Source organism: Mauremys mutica, chromosome 1, assembly GCF_020497125.1.
Source record: "Mauremys mutica isolate MM-2020 ecotype Southern chromosome 1, ASM2049712v1, whole genome shotgun sequence".
Taxonomy (NCBI): Eukaryota; Metazoa; Chordata; order Testudines; family Geoemydidae; genus Mauremys; species Mauremys mutica.
The window spans coordinates 238,784,719-238,806,431 of NC_059072.1; the positions used below are offsets into that span (position 1 = coordinate 238,784,719).

The 21,713-nt window shown below is 43.1% G+C and overlaps 1 protein-coding gene across 2 annotated transcripts in view; it reads left to right on the forward strand.

Moving 5' to 3' along the window:
• The window catches only part of LOC123366009 (arylsulfatase D-like), a 39,837-nt gene extending 18,759 nt beyond the window's left edge, over positions 1-21,078 (forward strand). For both annotated transcript variants that reach the window (XM_045009072.1, XM_045009082.1), the window contains 6 exons: positions 7,801-8,224; positions 10,648-10,784; positions 11,593-11,727; positions 19,277-19,439; positions 19,755-19,876; positions 20,374-21,078. In XM_045009072.1, coding sequence (XP_044865007.1) covers positions 7,801-8,224; positions 10,648-10,784; positions 11,593-11,727; positions 19,277-19,439; positions 19,755-19,876; positions 20,374-20,744 — 1,352 coding nt within the window. In that variant the 3' untranslated portion in view covers positions 20,745-21,078. The remainder of the gene's footprint in view (positions 1-7,800; positions 8,225-10,647; positions 10,785-11,592; positions 11,728-19,276; positions 19,440-19,754; positions 19,877-20,373) is intronic.
• Positions 21,079-21,713: the final 635 nt, after the last annotated feature.

The following is a 21,713-nucleotide window of genomic DNA, read 5'->3' on the forward strand; positions in this document are numbered from 1 at the left end:
TCAACTGTACCTCCAATCTCAAATCAAAGAGAGCATGTGTAGCCAATCGTGTAATAAACTAACTAAAGGTTTATTAACTAAGAAAAAGAAATATGAGCATTATTTATGCAGTTAAAGCTGGTAAACTTACACCCACAAATGAGTTAATCAAGTTTCAAAGGATAAAAGACGCTTCTATAATAAGCGAGGTTTTATGTCTTTAGGGCAAACCAAAGCCAAGCAGCTTGGGGATCTCTTGCTTATGTTTAGGAATCTTTGCCTCTCAGAATCCAGGCAGCATAAAGATAACAGTTACTCCTTAACAGGCATTTTTATTCCCTTCCCCCAGGGTTCAAGATGTGCACATACCCTCTTTATGGGGGGTGGGGAAGCAATCAACAAAGCCTTTTGTCCACAATGGCATGTCTGACTTTCTTTTGCTGGGGAGGAGATAACACCTTTTGTGGTAAACTGGCATTTCACACTTAGGCCTGATCTATACAACGCATTTAAACCGGTTTTAGGAGCGTTAAACCGATTCAACGCCACACCCGTCCACACTAAGAGGCCCTTTATATCGATATAAAGGGCTCTTTAAACCGGCTTCTGTACTCCTCCCCAACGAGAGGAGTAGCGCTAATATCGGTATTGCATATTGGATTAGGGTTAGTGTGGCCGCAAATCGACGGTATTGGCCTCCGGGCAGTATCCCACAGTGCACCACTGACCGCTCTGGACAGCAATCTGAACTCGGCTGCACTGGCTAGGTAGACAGGAAAAGCCCCACGAACTTTTGAATATCATTTCCTGTTTGCCCAGCATGGAGCTCCGATCAGCACGGCTGGCGATGCAGTTCGAAAACAAAATCCAAAAAGAGCTCCAGCATGGACCGGACGGATGTGATCACTGTATGGGCAGACAAATCTGTTCTATCAGAGCTCCGTTACAGAAGACGAAAGTTCAAAGTATTTTTTAAAAATCTCCAGACAGACACCATAGCAGAGACTCAGCACGCTGCTGCGTGACAAGCGTAATGGAAAGCCAAAGAATCAAAGGGACGCTCATGGAGGGAGGGAGGGAGGGGGGACTGAGGATGCAAGCTATCCCACAGTTCCTGCAGTCTCCGAAAAGTATTTGCATTCTTGGCTGAGCTCCTAATACCTGTAGGGTCAAACACATTGTCCGCGGTGGTTCAGGGCATAGCTCGTCAATGTACCCCCACCCCCAGAAGGAAAAGGGGAAAAAATCGTCTCTTGACTCTTTTAAATGTCACCCTATGTGTACTGAATGCTGCTGGTAGACGCGATGCTGCGGCACTGTACTGTAGCATCCTTGCCCCCCCCTCCTTGGTGGCTGATGGTACAATATGGCTGATATCTGTCGTCATCATCAGCCTTGTGGTAGATGGTATAGTGCAATAGGACTGCTATCCATCCTCGTCATCAGCCCATGAGTGCTCCTGACTGGCCTCCCAGTCATTCCCAGTAGACGGTACAGAACGGCTGTTAACCGTCTTCATCATAGCAACAGGGGGCTGAGCTCCATCAGCCCCCGCCCTTCATGTGTAAAGAAAAGATTCTGTACTGCCTGGACTGTCATAGCAGCAGGATGCTGGGCTCCTCTCCCCCACACTGCTTAATGTCCTGTCTGGACTATCATAGCAGCTGGAGGCTGCCTTCCCCTCATTTCATTTCACTAACAAGTCACTGTTTCTTATTCCTGCATTCTTTATTACTTCAGCACACAAATGGGGGGACACTGCAACGGTAGCCCAGGAAGGCTGCGGGTGGATGGAAGCAACAGGTGGGGTTGTTGCAGAAGCACCCCCTGTGAATGGCATGCAGCTCATCATTCCTGCATGATCTGACACGGAGCGGCTGTGCTCTCTAGTTCTCTGATACACTGGATCTCTAGTACACTTGCCCAATATTCTAGGCAGGACTGAGTCTATTTTTAGATACCATAAAAGAGGGATTGACTCAGGGAGTCATTCCCATTTTTGTCTTTTGCGCTCCCAGCTGATCTCAGCCAGGGGCACCTATGACAGCAGCAGAAGGTACAGTGCAATAGGACTGGTAACCGTCATCTCATTGCCAATTTACAATGGCATGGTAGACGGTACAGAACGGCTGCTAACCATCTCTGCTGTCATGCAAAAGCAAATGAATGCTGCTGTGTAGCGCTGCTGAATCGCCTCTGTCCGCAGAATCTAGTACACATACGGTGACAGTGACAAAAGGCAAAACAGGCTCCATGGTTGCCACGCTATGGCGTCTGCCAGGGCAATCCAGGGAAAAAGGGCGCGAAATGATTGTCTGCCGTTGCTTTCCTGGAGGAAGGAATGACTGACGACATTTACCCAGAACCACCCGCAACAATGATTTTTGCCCCATCAGGCACTGGGATCTCAACCCAGAATTCCAAGGGGCGGGGGAGACTGCAGGAACTATGGGATAGCTACGGAATAGCTACCCACAGTGCAACACTCCAGAAATCGACGCTAGCCTCAGACCGTGGACGCACACTACCGAATTAATGTGCTTAGTGTGGCCGCGTGCACTCGATTGTATAAAATCTGTTTTACTAAACCGGTTTATGTAAATTCAGAATAATCCCATAGTGTAGACGTACCCTTGGTAATGCTTCTTCCCTGACTGTGGCGGGATTTACAGTTTTAGCAAACATTTAAACATTCCCTTAGAACAGGGATTGGCAACCTTTTGGCATGCAGCCCATCAGGGAAATCTGCTGGTGGGCCAGGACAGTTTGTTTACCTGCAGTCTCCATGGGTTCGGCCAATTGCAGCTCCCACTAGCCGCGGTTTGCCACTCCAGGCCAATGGGGTCTGCAGGAAGCAGTGGCCAGCACATCCCTTGGCCTGTTACAGACTTCCCTGATGGGCCGCATATAGTGATGAGCTGCCAAAATATTAACAACAGGTTCCCTCCTCCTCATCCCACGACGGGGTCGTGCCCTCCCCCGAGACTCCTGCCCCATCCAACCCCCCCATGTTCCTTGAGGCCCCCCCCGGGACCCCTGCCCCATCCACCCCCCCTTCCCTGTCCCCTGACTGCCCCCTGCCCATGCCATCCAACCCCTCCTCTCATTCCTGATGCCCCCCCGGGACCCCTGCCCCATCCAACCACCCCTTCTCTCTGTCCCTGACTGCCCCTGGAATCCCTGCCCCTGACTAGCCCCCACCACCCCATCCAACCCCTGCTCCTTCCTGACTGCCCCCCGGGACCCCTGTCCCCATTCAATCCCCCTGTTTCCTGCCCTCTGACCGCCCTAACCCCTATCTACCCCCCCACAATCCCCCGAACTCCCCTGCCCTCTTCCAACACCCCCTCCCTGCTCCCTGCCCCCTTACCACGCTGCCTGGAGCCGCTCGGCTGGGGCCTGGGCCGCGGGGCCTGAGCCGGGCCGGGGGCGCTCGGCTGGGGCTGGGGCCGGGACCGGGCCGGAGCTGGGGCGCTCGGCTGGCGCCAGGGCTGGGGGGACCAGGGCGCTTGTTCAGGACCGGGACGGGGCTGGGGGGGCCGGAGCGCTCGACCGGGCCAGGGCTGGGGGGGCCGGGGCTGGGGCACTCGGCTGGGGCCGGGGCCGCTCGGCCGGGGCCGGGTCAGGGTCCCAGCTGGAGCCGCTCAGCTGGGGCCAGGGCTGGGTAGGGGTCCCGGCTGGAGCCGGGACCGGAGCCACTCGGCCGGGGCCAGCACTGGCACTGTGGGGTCCTAGCTGGGCCAGGCTGGTGCCGGGACTGGGCTGGGGTGCTCTGCTGGGGCCAGGCCGGGGCTCGGGGGGCCAGGCTGGCGCTGAGGGCGCTCAGCCGGGACCGGGCTGGGGGGGGGATGCTCAGCTGGGGCCAGGCCAGGGCCAGGGGAGCCAGGCCGGAGGGAGCCGCTCGGCCAGACTGGGCTGGGCCTCGCCGCGCCTCCCTGGAGCCCTTCTCATGCTCCCCGCCCGCCCCAGCTTACCTGCCTGCTGCTTCTTTCAGGCTTCCCGTGAACATCTGATTTGCGGGAAGCAGGGGACGGGGAGGATAAGGGGGGCAGAGCATTCAGGGGAGGAGGGGTACGTGACCTGGAGCCGGGGGCAGGGTGGACAGCTGCCCGAGCCTTTGTTAAATAAAGCCCTTTTAGAACCAGCTGTCCTGGAACAACCGGTTCTAAAAGGGCTTCTAAATTTAACAGCTGGTTTCTGCGAACCGGTGGGAACCGGCTCCAGCTCACCACTGGCTGAGTGCCAAAGGTTGCCAATCCCTGCCTTAGAACATGGGATACAGATACTATAGGTAGAATTAATGCATGTAGCATCCCACAAGCATTCCATAAAGTCTAAACACATTCTTGTAACTCTAATATCTATTTTAACAACATTAACACACAGGTGAGTGAGACTGGTTTCCAGCTGTGCATTTGTCAGTGTTCAGTGAGGCCTGGGACCTTGGCATGATCTGGCACCGGGTACATCCTGTAGTCACTAGTTCTGCACCAAAGAAACTATTCCAGTCAGAAAGACATTCAGCTGGAAAGAATATATGATACTGATGATATGCTCACCTTTAAAATAGAACTGTATCACACCCAACCACAAGCACTTGTCCAAGATCTAACTGCCTATGCATTCATTTAAATAGACCTTGCAAGGTTACTGTACCAGTAATAGTGCTATCTAGGGATTCCCAATAATATTACATTAACATGTACAAATGAGTTACATTTTGAGCCTGTGCCTTTAGGTTTTTGACACTTTGGGCCAGAAGCACAGCTGGTATAAATTGACACAGCTCCAACTGAAAGCAACGGAATTAAGCCAATTTACACCATCTGAGGGCCCTTCACATATAGCGGTACCATGAGTTAAGATTATTCAAAAGTTACAGTATACTACATTGTACTTGAACAAGATTTCAATACAGCCCTGATAAAACATCCTTTTACGGGATTAATAAAGATGTCAGTTTCATTTGTACCTGTCTAATTGTGCCACTCAGTTTTCATAAGGCAACTTGCTAAAACAACTATTCACTTTTTAGTCATGACCTGAAATAGTATTCCTTCAAATGCTTCATCTAACCTCCCGCACCACAAGGGCGATGTCTGAAAAAGCATAAACAGAGAATTATCAAGACTGAATTTCCAGAGGACTCAACCCAACCTAATATGGATACCTAAGTCTGGGCAGGCAAAAACTCTGGCCTACATATACAAAACAGCATTTACACACATAAATTAAACATCTGCTATCTAATGTGCATGCACAAGTTGATTTGTGTACATTCAAAATCTAATACAAAAATTAGCAGAAGATATTGAAAATGTAGCCCTGAAGGCATTAGAAAACAGGTTAAGAAGAACACTTTTTCTCCCTCCTCCTGGTGTAAACAGGTGTAACACAGAGAATCTTCATTTTCCTTGTGATATGAGGGAAAATGCTGTAATTGTTTCAGAATTTTCATAAATATCACATTTGACGCTGCCTAGTGCTTCCACTTGGCTTCAGTATTGAATCACTGACATAAACCATATACAGTTTCCTGTACTTCACCATAGACATTATCCCTTAGGGAGCCCATGGCATTTCATTCTGAGGATTTAGATGGCAGAGTGTGTTCACTTTTTGCCCATGAGTGCCCAAGTTTGAGTTCCAACATAGACATCAAAAGCATCATATAATTCAGCAAGACTGCCAGTCTTTGTTGAACAGAGTCTGGGGGGTCATAAGCAGCATTGGCAATAAATAGCAGGATTGAAATGCATGACCATTAAGTCAAGGAAGTGGCATCTTGCACAGTTCCTGCCCACATTACATTTAGCTGGGCACTAAATTAACTCACAATTTCTTTTAAGATGTGTACCCAACTTTGTATTTTCTAATTGTCTAAGGGCTGCATATTTTGTCTCTCTTTAAAATTGAAATGGGTTTAACTGAAGAGCAAGAGCAGCTATTAAATGATCAGCAATGTGATTTGAGGACAATATTTTTGTTAAAAGCGTCTGAGTTGTCTTTCACAATGTTGCTTACTGCATGTCTGCCAAAAACTTATTTCTCTTATTTATATGTTTATTCTCTATGGGCCTGTTTTTTTTTTTAAGAGAATCTGTGAACCCACAGCTACCATTAGCTTCAGCTAAAGATTTGAGCATTCAGCACTTTTGAAATTCAGTCCCATTATATCTGTGTCTGTATTTACAGACAGTATGCCTATATTTTCATCACAAAGTGGAATTGATCATGGTGTATTGGGAAATACCTTGACTATAGGGTGACAAGACAGTAAGTGTGAAAAATCGGGATGGGGGGAGAGGGAGTAATAGGATCCTATATAAGAAAAAGACCCAAAAATCAGGATTGTCCCTATAAAATCAGGACATCTGGTCACCCTACTTGAGTATTTGGCTGAGGGCAATTCAGACTGCCTGATCATAGTGTTTACCCACCTATTAATCATTTTATATCTGCATCTAGCAAGGAGGCTGCATCCTTTTTTCTCAGATATAGACCTTTTGGTTGTGATCCTTGCTCGTGTCAGCTCAGTATTACAATATTACAGTGCTCTCTGCGTGTGGCTAAACTTTTAAATCCAATTGCAGTCTGAAGTTAGTGTGCCACTAGTAATTCATTGGGCCACTTGTTTAGCAAAATTCTTGCTCTAAGTGCATTACTCTTGTGCTCCATAGTTGGGGCTGGTTGTGCGTGGATTCCAAAGTGGAATTCAAGGTATTGTTTTTGATCCATGACAGTGAAATGGCCTACCGGATGGACTAGAACTTCCCCCTGTATCACACTTGCGATCAGCAGCGGCACCCAAGGAACTCCCTTAATATAGATGAAAGGGAGCGGCTGGCCCCTTGGATTTGGAATTCACAGCCCCCATATCTTGGTTCAAACCATCTTGAATTTAGTGATCTTCTGAGAATGCGGCAAAGCCCATCTGTTTGGGTGGGCCCTTGCGGGAGGATTGAGCTGGATTGTGGTGTGGCCTTTTTCTCTGAGTAATGATTATATATTACGGGAGAGGAGTGGCTGTTGTTTTGTTTTATGATGGCTTTATTATTTCAGTTGGAAAGAGTATCTAGAGCTTGGACAGGTACCATAAACTAGTATTTCTTTATGCCTATTCACTGTATATATCCTCATCACTAAAGCTATTTACATCCAATATAGGGTTTACACTGATATCTCCAGCATCTCATGGCTTGTTTGGCAGATAGCCAGAAAAGATGTCACTTTCACTGGTATAAGGGGTCTTGAGCCTATTTCACTTTATAATTGGCTCCATATTTATATCCAGATCACACCCTATCATTTTGTAACCCACACATCATCTGACTTTCTACATAGATCTACTGCTACACTGTTCTAAGTTTTCCAGAACAATAACCTACTTCATTCATTATGTTGGCTTTCTAGAGGGTACAGAGGCAAGAGAACAATGTTGTTTCAGCCTGTGTAACAAAAGGACTTCTTTCCCCTTTTTCATAGCTGGCAGAAGTCCAAGAATGCCAGATATTTTCTGCCTTGCCCTTTAAATCCTGGCTGTTCACAATTACTGGATCCTATTTTAGGGCCTATGAATAGGGCCTAAACCAATCCAGGCAAGAGGGACTGTGTACCCAAGCAGAACCCCAGTGGTTTCAGAGGGACCCGTGAGAGTGTAAAGACTCGGCCTCTTGGACCAGATTACATAATTAGGGCCTTATTGTAGGAGGAAAAATAAATTTTATTAGTGAGGTGGTTTTTGCTTTTTGTCCTCATGAGAGCAGAATATTTTAAATGATTGTATTGTAACTTTACATTTAAAAATATATATATTTTCAGGGAAGTGGCATCAAGGTGTGAACTGTGAATCCCGCAACGACTACTGTCATCACCCTTTAAACCATGGGTTTGATTATTTTTATGGCATGCCGTTTAGTCTAATGAATGACTGTCAAATAACACAACCTCCAGAGAAGGACAGAGTCTTGAGAACCAAACTCTGGCTTTACTCTCAGACAATTGGCCTTGCTGTACTCACACTTGCAATAGCAAGACTTACTGGCTTGGTCTCAGTCACCTGGAAAATAATCACCTGCTTTGCTTGGTTTGGTTTTTTGTTCTTTGCATCCTGGTTCTCGAGTTATGGATTCATAAGATATTGGGACTGCATTATGATGAGAAGCCATGAAATTACTGAACAGCCAATGGTGGTAGAAAGAACTACATCCCTTATACTGAGAGAGGCCATTTCTTTTATTGAAAGGTAAAATACATTTCATTTTGACCATATTTATTTTAGTTCTTGAATATCTCACTACATTGTTTAATTATCTAATTGATTGATCGATTAGTTTTTATATAATGCTTTCAGATGTAGAGCCCTCTATATGTAATTATTATCTTGACTCCAAAAGTTAAAGCCATAGACATAGAGTTTAAAGCCAGAGAGCACCACCAAATAACCTTGTCTGACCTCTGGCATATCATAGATCACTAATCACCCCCGCAACACCAAACTAACAACCAGTATTAGATAAAAGTATTACAATCCTTGGAAGACTAAACTTTTGTGTGGCACAGGCACAGAACAGGAGGGAGTGAGGTGCACCAATTCCTGAGGTTCCTGCAATGGCAGGGAATTGATTTAATGAGGTATACCAAGATTATTCTAGCAAGTGACCCATGCCCCTTGCTTCAAAGGAAGGTGAAAACTCCCAAGGTTTGCCAGTCTGACCTGAGGGAAAAATGCCATACGTTGGGTCAGGAAGAAATCAATGAGATCCTGAGCATATGAGCAAGACTCATCAGACAAGCACCTGAAATAAAAATATTCTCAGTACTGTCTCAAAGCACTGCCCACCCCGTTCAGTATCCCATCTCTAGTCAGGGCTATCTCTGAGGTTTCAGAGGAAGGAGACAAAATATACACACACACTGAGGTGTGGGGGGAGGGATTCCCTTCCTGACCCTTACTGGTAAGCAGTTGAAGCCCTGAGGCATGCGATTTTAGGAACATAAGACACAGGTTAGAAGGGATCTCCAGGCTGCCAAGACCTGTCCATCACCACAGGCTACCCAGTCATGCAATCCTATTCATAAATGTGTCCATCTCTTTCTTAAAACCGATTAGGTTATTTGCTTCTTCAACTTCAATTGAGAGGCTGGCTCAAAACCTTACTCTTCTAATAGTTAGAAACCACCTTCTAATTTCCAGACTAAATTTATTCATAGCCAGTCTGTATCCATTTGTTCTTGTGCCAATATTTTCCTTTTAAGTTAAGGCTGCCTGAAGGTTTCCCTTATAATTTACTGTTTTCAGGAACTCTGAACTTTTCAAAATTTTCAACTTTTGGACAGAAAATTTCCAGGCTCTGTTTATAGAATTACTTTTTGTCCTCATGAGACCAGACTATTTTAAATGATTGCAGCTCACCTCAGTTACTGATCTATATTGGTGCTTCAACCTAGATGGAGCTACCATAAGGTAGGTGCATAACTGTTTGGAAGACCTTTCCCAGAGAGTAGTTATCAGTGGTCCACAGTCATGCTGGAAGGGCATAACGAGTGGGGTCCCAGCAGGGATCAGTTCTGGATCTGGTTCTGTTCAATATCTTCATCAATGATTTAGCTAATGACATAGAGAGTACACTTATAAAATTTGCAGATGGGTGAGGTTTCAAGTGCGTTGGGGGATAGGATTAAAATTCAAAATGATCTGGACACGGTCTGAAGTAAATAGGATGAAATTCAATAAGCACAAATGCAAAGTACTCTATTTAGGAAGGAACAATCAGTTGCACACATACAAAATGGGAAATGACTGCCTAAGAAGGAGTACTGCAGAAAGGAATCTGGGGGTCATAGTGGACCACAAGCGAAATATGAGTCAACAGTGTAACGCTGTTGCAAAAAAAGTGAACATATTCTGGGTTGTATTAGCAAGAGTGTTGTAAGCAAGACACGAGAAGTATTTCTTCTGCTCTACTCTGCACTGATTAGGCCTCAACCAGAATATTGTGTCCACTTCTGGATGCCACATTTCAGGAAAGATGTGGTCAAATTGGAGAAAGTCCAGAGAAGAGCAACAAAAATGATTAAAGGTTTAGAAAATATGACCTATGAGGGAAGATTGAAAAAATTCGGTTTGTCTAGTCTGGAAAAGAGAAGACTGAGGGGGGACATAACAGTTTTCAAGTACATAAAAGGTTGTTACAAGGAGGAGGGAGAAAAATGGTTGTTCTTAACCTCTGAGGATAGGACAAGAAGCAATGGGCTTAAATTGCAGCAAGGGAGGTTTAGGTTGGTCATTAGGAAAAAAACTTCCTAACTGCTAGGATGGTTAAGCACTGGAATAAATTGCCTAGGGAGATTGTGGAATCTCCATCATTGGAGATTTTGAAGAGCAAGTTGGACAAACACATGTCAGGGATGGGCTAGATAATACTTAGTCCTGCCATGATTGCAGGGGACTGGACTAGATGACCTCTCAAGGTCCCTTCCAGTCCTATAATTCTATGATTTCACAGAAACTAACCCCATAAGCTTCTAGTTACTGAAACATAAGCCAAATTAATATGACAGACTACCTTCACAAAAGAGCTGTGACTTGAATTTTTTAAAAAGTGAAGTATGTGTATAAAGTAAGGTACTTTGCAAGGAAATGACGACAGATTAATTCTTTTAAAGAAACAAGCATGGGCCGTTCCTCCTCTTTGTTTCCTTTCTACATGTCCACACACCCCTCATCACCACGGAGTTGTTTCTTGGGAAGAGCAGGTATGGCTTATATGGAGATAATGTAGAGGAGATGGACTGGATGGTGGGTAAGTCGATTTAACAAATGATACTTGCTCTAACAACCTAACACACAATTAAAATGCTCACAACATTCATAAAGGAGAGTCATTTTTTCTGATTACACTGTGGTAGTCTGCTGCTGAGGGCTCATCTACACAAACCATTACTATGCGGTGAGCTCTCCACCAGGCAATTGTCTGTGCTGATCCAGCTGCTATGCACTAACCGTTCCCTAGTGCATCTGGCAATCTGACCCATACTGACTATGGACTGTCTATTGACGAACTCTTGATTCAAACTGCAATATGTCAGCGTGGCCTAGGAAATGTTCATTGCATAGCAGCAGGGTCTACACAGACAGCTAATGCATAGCATACTGGAGAGCTGTAGATTTACACCTCTGCTAGCTGCACAGTCAGTGTTTGTGTAGATGTGCCCTCAAATTGTAAGATCTCCAAGACAGGGACCATCTTTTTGCTTGGTGTTTGTCCTGCACCTACCACAACAGAGTCCTGATCCATGACTAGGGTTCATAGGCACTACTACTACTACTACTAATAATAATAATTAATTAATGGGCTAATGGTACGTTATAACTTTCCTTTGCATTTAAAAAGTGTCAATGAAATCACAAGCAAAGGTTCGGATCTCACAAACACTTCAGTACATTCTTATCTTTATCTGCTCAAGTAGTCCACTTGAGCTCAGTGGGTCTACTCACATGCTTAAAGTTAAGTGTGTGCATATTTGTAGGACTGGAGCCAAAATTTGTTTTGCTAGTCCTAGCTCTGCTTTTGTTTCTTGGTACATTCTTATCACTATTTTTATTTACAGGCAGGGTCCTGGATGCTATTGATAAGAAAGGTTTGAAAAATACCACACTCACATACTTTTCCTCTGACCATGGTGGGTTCTTGGAAGCTCAAGGAGGAAAAGACCAATTAGGTGGCTGGAATGGAATATACAAAGGTGAGGATTGTTATCCAGAGTGAATTCCTTAAAAATGCAAATTGTCTTCCTGATATAATCAACAGAGTATTTAATGGTACCATAGGCAGCAAGTAAGTAATCAAATCATATTTATTAAAATAGCATTTTAGTGTTAGGACATAAAGCATAGCAAAGGCATATTGTAAAATCAACAGTGCTCCATAAAACAGATACAAATTTTAAAAAGTCAAAAATTGAAAACACACGATTAACCCTTCTCCCAAAATCAGTTACTCCTTTAAAATCATACCCCTGAAACGATATACAGAAATAACATAACAAGGATTAAAATTGTAGGTCATAAAGATTAAAGATCTAGGTCTCATCTACTTTTTTTTCTTCTGACCAGGAAAATATGGCAGCCACCCATATAATCTAGAAATTTCTCCCCATAAAAAGTAATCTGGTATTTGAGCTGGTGTGGTAAAAAGCATCTGAGCCAGGAATGCGGCTAACCATTTATTTCCAAGTGACAAGAAAGTAGACAGCATAGTAAATCTTTGACCTGGCCAGAGCTCCTTGGCAAAGACAACTATATCTCTCAATATCAGTGTACCTCCCTTCCAAATATGCTGATTGAATGGTTTAAGAGAGAGCTGTAAAGGCTCTCCTTAACTTATTATTCGAAATATCCAAATATTTCTTGCAACTATGAATATTCTTTAAATGAGAAAGTCAAAGGGACATATTTGTTGGATGGACAACTAACATCCTGTTGTCTGTAAATATTTCCTGCTCTAAACTTAAGTAAAGATTTCACCCCCTTGCCTGCGGTCCTAGCCAGGTCAAGTTCTGAGAAGCCCAAAGAATGGAGAGAACAATGGACTTGCAGAAGCCAGGGGAACTTTAGGGTATGTGTCTTCTCTTGTTAAGCTTGTTAAGCCTTGGAAGACACTGTAGATTCATATGCCAATAATTAATGCAAAGGCACTGATCCCTAGTTGAAATTGTACAATCTCCCTATGTAAAGCAGATGGTGGGTAATTTGGGAAATGGAGCACTCTCCTTAAAACTTTTTTTGCACAACCTCTAACACATTAAAGGTTTTCCAGCTCCAAATGTCCACATCATATAATATTTGGGCATGGATTTTATCCCTGAAAACTCTAAAAGCCAGAATGATTAAATTATCCCTGTGGACCCATGTAAAATAAAGCACCAGTTGCATAGAACTTAAGGCTCATTTCTTTACCTCTTCTATAGATTTATCCCATTAGCCATTATATGTAAAACAAATACCCAAAAAAGGTTTCAATGTTCCTGTTCAATATAATAGCCTTCAATTACCCATTTAAGAAGCTTTGGTCTGTGGCCAAAGGAAATTACTTTAGTTTTCTGGGTCAAATTTGTTTGATTTGGAGCTCCCTTTTGTGGTCAGGTACTCCTGCTGGCAAAAAGAGCTAAAATCCTTTAACATACCCATGAACCCCGGAAGTATATGAGGCAGCAAAATCATGGCATAAAGAAAGGCCAATGTAAATTGGTGCAAACTTCAGGGAGGGAAACACTATACCACTTCTAAAATCACCACAACTTCATTAGCGTAAACGTGAAATAGGAAAGAGGCCAATAAACAACTCTGGACTCCCTTAGTGATGTTGATAGGGTCAGTTAGCTCACCTCGTTGCCATAGCCTACCTTTGGCCACCATTTGGCTATAAAGATCTCTCAGAGGAGAGAGTACCCAAAGAGCTATGAGAGCCCTCACAAGTTTATCCCAGAGATGACCTCTATCAATGGAATCAAAAGCCAATTTCAGGTCAATAAGAACCACAAAAAATTCCCCCTCTTTGGGGGGGGCAATATTTATGAATTAAATTAATACAGGTATGTGACGGGGTGTCCACCCACAATTAATTGCCCAGGCTGCACCTGGAGAAGGATACAGGGAGCAGGGATTTAATTAGAAGAGGCTCAGCTGGGCAGGAAGAGGCAGGGGCTATATAAGCCAGGAAGCTAGCAACAGAAGGGGCTGGAAGGAAGGAGTCTCCAGTCACTCCCTGGAAGAAGGGAGGTGTGTCTGGGGTTGGAGGCAAGAAGCCTACAGTTACTCCTTGGGAGGAGAGAGTGTAGCTTGGCAAGCCCAGAGAAGGGGGAGAGCCAAAGAGGTAGGCAAAGTTCAGGGGAAAAGCAGCAAGGTATGGGATAGGTCAAACCTTGCCTGTCAGTGAGAGGGCCCCTGAGAAGGGACCTGGAATAGAGGGACGGTCCAGGTACCCCTACCAGCTGCTGATGAAGAGACACTGGTGGGGCACTGCCTGACCCTGTTCGTGAAGAGAGACTTTCCTGCCCTGGAAGGAGGAAACACATATGGTGACTCAGCTGGAGGGTTGAGTCATGAAAAGGAAGCAGCAGTTCCTGGAATAAGAGGGGTCTACAGGGTGAGAGGATGATGAGAGAGACACTTCCAGGGAGGGCACGTCTGGCCAAAGCTAATCCCCAGGATGGCCAGCAGGAGATGCCACTAGTGGTGAGTGCACCCTTGTGACAGGGTAAAATAGTTTTCAATGATAGAGCAGCCATTTCTGAAACCAGCTTGTTTCTCAGCAAATAAATTACCACTTTCTACCTAAACCTTTAATATCCATAGGAGATCTCTAGTATAGTTTAAAAATCACATGTAAAAGGCTAATTGGTTGGTAATTCATAGGCTCATTGCTGTCACCTTTTTTGTAAAGAAGCACAGTATAACTGGTGGACCAACATGGAGGGGAGAAATTCCTGTATTATTTATATTAGTAAATAATTTACTAACACAGTGGTCAGGGGCCCACACATTTATACTGTCCTTACAAACTTGTGTTGCAATAACATCCTCCCTAGGAGCTTTGTTATGATATTGTTGGTTTATCAAAATTGTAACTTACTTGGAGATTGGAGGCCATTCTGGAAAGGAACAAAGGTTTGGGGATATGGGCTTCAATATTTACTTTAATCTTGTCATACCCATTGCCACCAACTTCCAAAATAGAGATGATTTTTTTTTCTCTGTGGCATCATGTTCAAATTCCTTCCAAAGGGCCTTTTGATGCTCCAACTTTTATTCAGCAATTTTCTATATTCCCTTCTGAGGAGAACTAATTTCTTAATAGAATCAGGAGAACCATGATTTCTGACACACATTACACTGGTCTACAATTTTTGAGAAGTCATCTGCTTCTGAGATAAAATGTGCTATTTATTATGTATTTTGATGTGCTGAATTCAAATATGACAATTAAAACAACTGATTGGCTACTGTTTCTAAGTTATTTATGTTTTTACATTTTATGTCTATGTATATTGTGTAGATAGTAGAGTTTTAATCATAAATTGTAAACCTAGGTCTTTCCATGTGTTTATGGTTGCTTTACATGATAATATTTCACCTGTCCTGTTTATGTAACACTAAAAATCAGCAAAAGGGTTGTATAACTAAAATTTATTATGAAACAAAAGGCAAAAAACTATTATGTACATAGTTTAGTCCTATTCAGTGTCTACTCGGCACTTCTTGGCTTGTCTCTTGTATTCATTAAATGGAGCATCTCTTGTCACTGTCCAGCAATAGTCTGCAAGCATTGATGGGCTCCATTTGCCCTGATAGCGTTTCTCCATTGTTGCAATGTCCTGGTGAAATCACTCGCCGTGCTCATCGCTCACTGCTCCGCAGTTCGGTGGAAAAAAATCTGGATGAGAGTGCAAAAAATGTATCTTTAGTGACATGTTGCAACCAAGGCTTTTGTATGCCTTGAGGAGGTTTTCCACTAACAACCTGTAGTTGTCTGCCTTGTTGTTTCCGAGAAAATTTATTGCCACTAACTGGAAGGCTTTCCATGCCGTCTTTTCCTTGCCACGCAGTGCATGGTCAAATGCATCATCTCGAAGAAGTTCACGAATCTGAGGACCAACAAAGACACCTTCCTTTATCTTAGCTTCACTTAACCTTGGAAATTTTCCACGGAGGTACTTGAAAGCTGCTTGTGTTTTGTCAATGGCCTTGACAAAGTTCTTCATCAGACCCAGCTTGATGTGTAAGGGTGGTAACAAAATCTTCCTTGATTCAACAAGTGGTGGATGCTGAACACTTTTCCTCCCGGCTCCAATGACTGTCGGAGTGGCCAATCTTTCTTGATGTAGTGGGAATCTCTTGCACGACTATCCCATTTGCACAGAAAACAGCAGTACTTTGTGTATCCAGTCTGCAGACCAAGCAAGAGAGCAACAATCTTCAAATCGCCACAAAGCTGCCACTGATGTTGGTCATAGTTTATGCACCTCAAAAGTTGTTTCATGTTGTCATAGGTTTCCTTCATATAGACTGCATGACCAACTGGAATTGATGGCAAAACATTGCCATTATGCAGTAAAACAGCTTTAAGACTTGTCTTCGATGAATCAATGAACAGTCTCCACTCATCTGGATCGTGAACGATGTTGAGGGCTGCCATCACACCATCGATGTTGTTGCAGGCTACAAGATCACCTTCCATGAAGAAGAATGGGACAAGATCCTTTTGACGGTCACGGAACATGGAAACCCTAACATCACCTGCCAGGAGATTCCACTGCTGTAGTCTGGAGCCCAACAGCTCTGCCTTACTCTTGGGTAGTTCCAAATCCCTGACAAGGTCATTCAGTTCACCTTGTGTTATGAGGTGTGGTTCAGAGGAGGAGGATAGGAGAAAATGTGGGTCCTGTGACATGGATGGTTCAGGACCAGAAGTTTCATCCCCTTCCTCTTCCTCGTCTGACTCAAGTGAGAATGATTCTGGTGCATCAGGAACCAGCAGTCCTTCTCCGTGGGGTACTGGGCGTATAGCTGATGGAATGTTTGGATAATGCACAGTCCACTTTTTCTTCTTTGACACACCTTTCCCAACTGGAGGCACCATGCAGAAGTAACAATTGCTGGTAAGATCTGTTGGCTCTCTCCAAATCATTGGCACTGCAAAAGGCATAGATTTCCTTTTCCTGTTCAACCACTGGCGAAGATTTGTTGCACAAGTGTTGCAGCATATGTGTGGGGCCCACCTCTTGTCCTGATCTCCAATTTTGCAGCCAAAATAAAGGTGATAGGCTTTCTTAATCATAGTGGTTATACTGCGCTTTTGTGATGCAAAAGTCACTTCACCACAAACATAGCAGAAGTTATCTGCACTGTTCACACAAGTACGAGGCATCTCTGCTCACTTTGGCTAAACAGAAATGTGTCCCTTTGCAAAATCAAACACTGACAAATAAGAGAGCATGACACTGTATGATTTCTAGAGCTGATATAGGGCAATTTGTTCGGCAGAGTGATGTAAGCTTCGTTATGATTGCATCATCCATGACTTCTAGGAATAACATGATGCAATTCATATCATGTATGATGCAATACCAGCTTCAGATTGCATCATTCATTGTTTTGCCTAAAAAGCAAGTACTGTCCAAACCCAGTCATAGATTTATTCATAGATCCAGTCAAAGATGTATTTTAGTCATTTCTGGTTTAAATTGAGATCCCTTCCCTTTATAACTCACTTATCCTCCGCTATTCCCAAGTCAAGGGTCGTATATACTGACCCAATAGCATATATTGAAAACTAGAGCCAATCAACAATTTTAAGCATCATTTTTGTTCTCAGTGACCCAGAATTAGTAAAGTTTGACTACATTTATTTCAGAAGCATTTTGCCTGTAGAGCATTATCTGAAGCTGTTTCGTGTGTGTGTGTATATATATATATATATATATACATATATAATCTTTTCTTATAGTTTAAGTACTTGGTTTATTGTAATAGGTTTATAGATTTATATTAAAGTAAGTTTGGCTGTAATGCAAGAGACCTACAGGCCATATCCTGTATGTTAAGCTAAGGCAAAGTTAGCACATCCTATATTAAGACCTTTTACCCAGAAATGTAAAGTTGACCTATACCTTGTTACCTAAATAGATAAGTACCCATGCCTTTTATCTAGACCAATAGACAATGGAGAATGGCATGGGGTTTTTTCAATGTTGTACCCACAGACTTAACAGGTACACCACAAGGGAACTTATGTGCGTATGGACATGTCATCAATACACACAAACATACTAGCCTATGGAGTAAGCGTATCCTAACATTTTGTGGTTGAGGAATGAAATTTGGGCATAGGAGGAAGGATTTCCGGCACTTATGCCCTATAAAAGAGGTGACCCGCCTCGCTAGAGCGCTCCTCTCTATTATTCTCACTTACCTCCTCCACTATCTCTATCTATTCTATCTATCTACGATAACCGCTAATATTAGTAGGCTGTACTTGTTGTTCTTAAACGTTAAGTTTCAAGGGAACTAGGCTAAGCTTCGTTTCCCTAAGTTGTTTTCCTAGTTTGTTTGTTAGGTTTTGATTTTAAGTTTGTCAGTCAAGTAAACCCTAATTTAGTTTTGATAGCTCTTAGCATTAGATTTTTCTAAGCACTGCAGCCCTCACTCAAGAATTGAGAAACCTGAACTGCAAGGCTGGTCCTGTGTTTCTTACCACCAGGTTATCAAGGAAGAGTGTGAGTATATTAACCAAAGCTTTGTTGCATATAATTCTATATTATCATGTGTATCTTTCAAATAGCAGTAATGCAATTGTAACTTTGTAACTCTGAGTATTTCACCATTTACTTACTATTATTGATTTTAATAAAAAGTCTTTAAGGCTATATCTGTCTCAGTGTGAGCTTCCTGTCATACGCCCGAGGGTCATTTGTAAATTCTGTGGAGCCTGATTCGGGACAAGAACTTTTATCTTCTGATCAAACAGATTGACAAGCCTAAAACCCATACTATTAATATTAATTATTATCTATATTAATTAATCAATTTAAATAAAATAATTGATCAATTAAATTAATATTAACACATCCTAAATCAGACTACACTACTCAAGTAATTAATCAAAGATAGACTGCTCAAAATACTAGGGGTATAAGAGGATTTTTGTATGTGAAAGGAATTGATAAAGCTGCATCTATTTTCTTATGTTATTAAAATGTTCCCAAAAAATTCAAGGAGATACACTAGTACATAGGTAATTAGGTGATTGGATGGAATGCTTTAATTCAGAGGTCCTCAAACTGGTGCTTCATGAAGAACTGGCTAAATTGCATTAAAAACCATTAAGACACATTAAATACTCGTACAATATTAAACAGTTGCTATAGTTCTAACAGGGTGTTACATGATTGTGAATCGAAGGCGATCCATTGACTTGTGAATGGGAAGGGAAGCGTCAATGTGACCATCTACGTAATAAAATGTGATCCATCCTATGGTCCAGTGTGGCAATTCTCTTTTCTGTAAAACAAAGGGGAATCAGTAGATGGGTAAGCTACCGAGGGGGCAGCTGAAGAAAATCCATTTTAATGGGATTGAAACAACTAAATTTGTTCCTAAGGAGGATGGGCTCATGGTAAAACTGAAATAAGTGCGAGAGGCTTAACTAAGATAAACCAATAATGTTTGGCGGGTTAAGTAAGCAACACTTCACATTTCTAAAATATCTTCTATTGCCTTGTTATTTAACAATAGGTGGAAAAGGCATGGGAGGCTGGGAAGGAGGAATCCGTGTGCCAGGGATATTTAGATGGCCCGGAGTGTTACCTGCAGACACAGTTATTGATGAACCTACAAGTCTTATGGACATTTACCCTACGGTGGCTTACCTGGCTGGAGGGATAGTGCCTCAGGACAGGTACAGAAATTGTAAAACATATTCACTCCTTTTAAATTTCCAATATGGAATCTTTTTTGAAAATGATCCTAATGTTAGATCTCAATATTGGATGTTTATCATGTGATTTCCAGCCTACTTTTTCAGATCCCTAAGCTGTATATAGTTCATATAAATCTTTTACATGTTTGAGATTCACCCCTTTCTCATAAATGTTCCTTGTTCCAAAAGTAAGTTTGCAATTGTGCTTTCAATTGCAATGACAATCGAGTACAGAACTTGTTATCCTGCAGCTCACTGCAGTTTGGTGACTGCCATTCTCTCTATCAACATTAGAGTGATCGATGGCCGGAACCTGATGCCTTTACTGCAGGGGTCCATTCAGCACTCAGAGCATGAGTTCCTGTTTCACTACTGTGGCATGTATTTACATGCAGTAAGGTGGCACCAAAAAGACAGTGAGTATAACGGTTCTTCCAAAAACAATGATGGCTACAATCTCTAGGAAAGCATATGTATAGTATCATTCAGTATTAATATAGGATAGATTTTAGCTTTGCAACAAGCCTAGGATAGGAGACTGTGTGTAGTTGTTCCACCTAGGAACAGTGCAGGTACTCGTAGAGTAGTAATAATTTGCTGCTGTCCCGCATGTATATTTTGATATACACGCTACGGGCACAAGTATGCTGACTAGAATATTGGGTGCAAAACCAAGGTTCTCCCTGCTCAGTTGCTCTGGGAGGGGTAGTATTGGCTTAATCCTGTTTGGATGGACCCAGTTTTGAATACCCCATCCAGCAGTATGAAGGCGAAACTTGGCACCTTGTGTTACGGATTAAAAACTTTACTTGTTAAATTCTGAAAATATGTTCAGTGCTGAAAGACCTTTCACTCTTCTAATGCCATTTTATGTCTATCTGCATCATCTTACATCTGGTTTCTCTCCTACCAGGTGGTGCACTGTGGAAGGCTCATTATGTGACTCCAATATTCCAGCCAGAGGGTGCTGGAGCGTGTTATGGAAGAGGAATTTGCCCATGTTTTGGGGAAGGTGTAACCCATCATGACCCTCCTTTACTCTTTGATCTCTCCAGAGACCCGTCTGAGGCCAAACCTCTATCACCTGCCACTGAGCCCCTGTTTGACACAGTAATAAGCAGAATAGCAAGAGCTGTTCAGGAGCATCGCCAGACGCTGACTCCAGTCCCACAACAGCTCTCATTATACAACATTATGTGGAAGCCCTGGCTGCAGCCGTGCTGTGGGACATTCCCGTTTTGCTGGTGTGATAAAGAAGGTGACAGTGCACACCCTGCTCTGTAAAGAAAATATATTGAAGGTTAACTGTGTGAAAAGCTTTAAAATCAAGTGCTTTTTTTGAGCAAATGGATTCTCTTTTTGTTGATTTAGGATTACACAGTTGGCTAGCTGTATGAAAAATAGGGTTTAGTGAAGGCCATTTCATGAAACAAGATTTCAGTCTACATGGACCAAATTAATATGTTCCAGTATGGCAAGTCTTAGGAGTATCTATCCACTGCTGAAGATATAGCTCAGATACATTGCAGTGTGCCAAAATTAAAGATGCTGTATTAACCATAACTTTGAATCTCTTGAAATTTGTGGATATAATTTCACTAGCTCAGCATCATTTTTATATTGAATTTCTATGCAAGGATGTATTACCAACTTTCTAGCAAAGGGCTGCCTGCAATGTTTCAGCCCAGTTGGTCATATATAAGACACATCTTGTGTAAAATACTTCCAAAATAATTTCCTTTGATACTCCATGGAAGAAGAATCCCTTAGTCCTTCCCTAGTTCCTCATAGAGGCTCCTCTAGGTGATTCTTCTATCTTGCAGCTAGTTCTTCTAGCAGCAGTGGTGATGGCAGATATATCCTCTGGCTATGCAGTAACTAGTTGGTTGAGGGATTAGCTCTCCCATGGAGATTATTTGGGGAATGGTTTGCCTTTGGTTCTTAAAGAGGACAGGCCTCTCCTGGCTGATGGCAATCTCCCCTAACTGGTCTGGGGCTGTCAGTCCGGTCCCTAATGCATTCCTTAGAGCATGGTGGAGGACGCAAGAGGGAAGGAAGCTCCCTTTTCAGCAGCTTCCAGAGGAATGGGTGGCATGCCTGAGTGAGCAACACTCAGCACCAGACCCAACCCTAGTGGAGGCTGAAAATTGTAATATGCACAGCCAGTCTTAGTACTGCGATAGAGGGCTGTGTAAGTTATTCTAGCCACCACACTGCAGTGATAACTGATTCCTGCTGTCAAGTAACAATAAA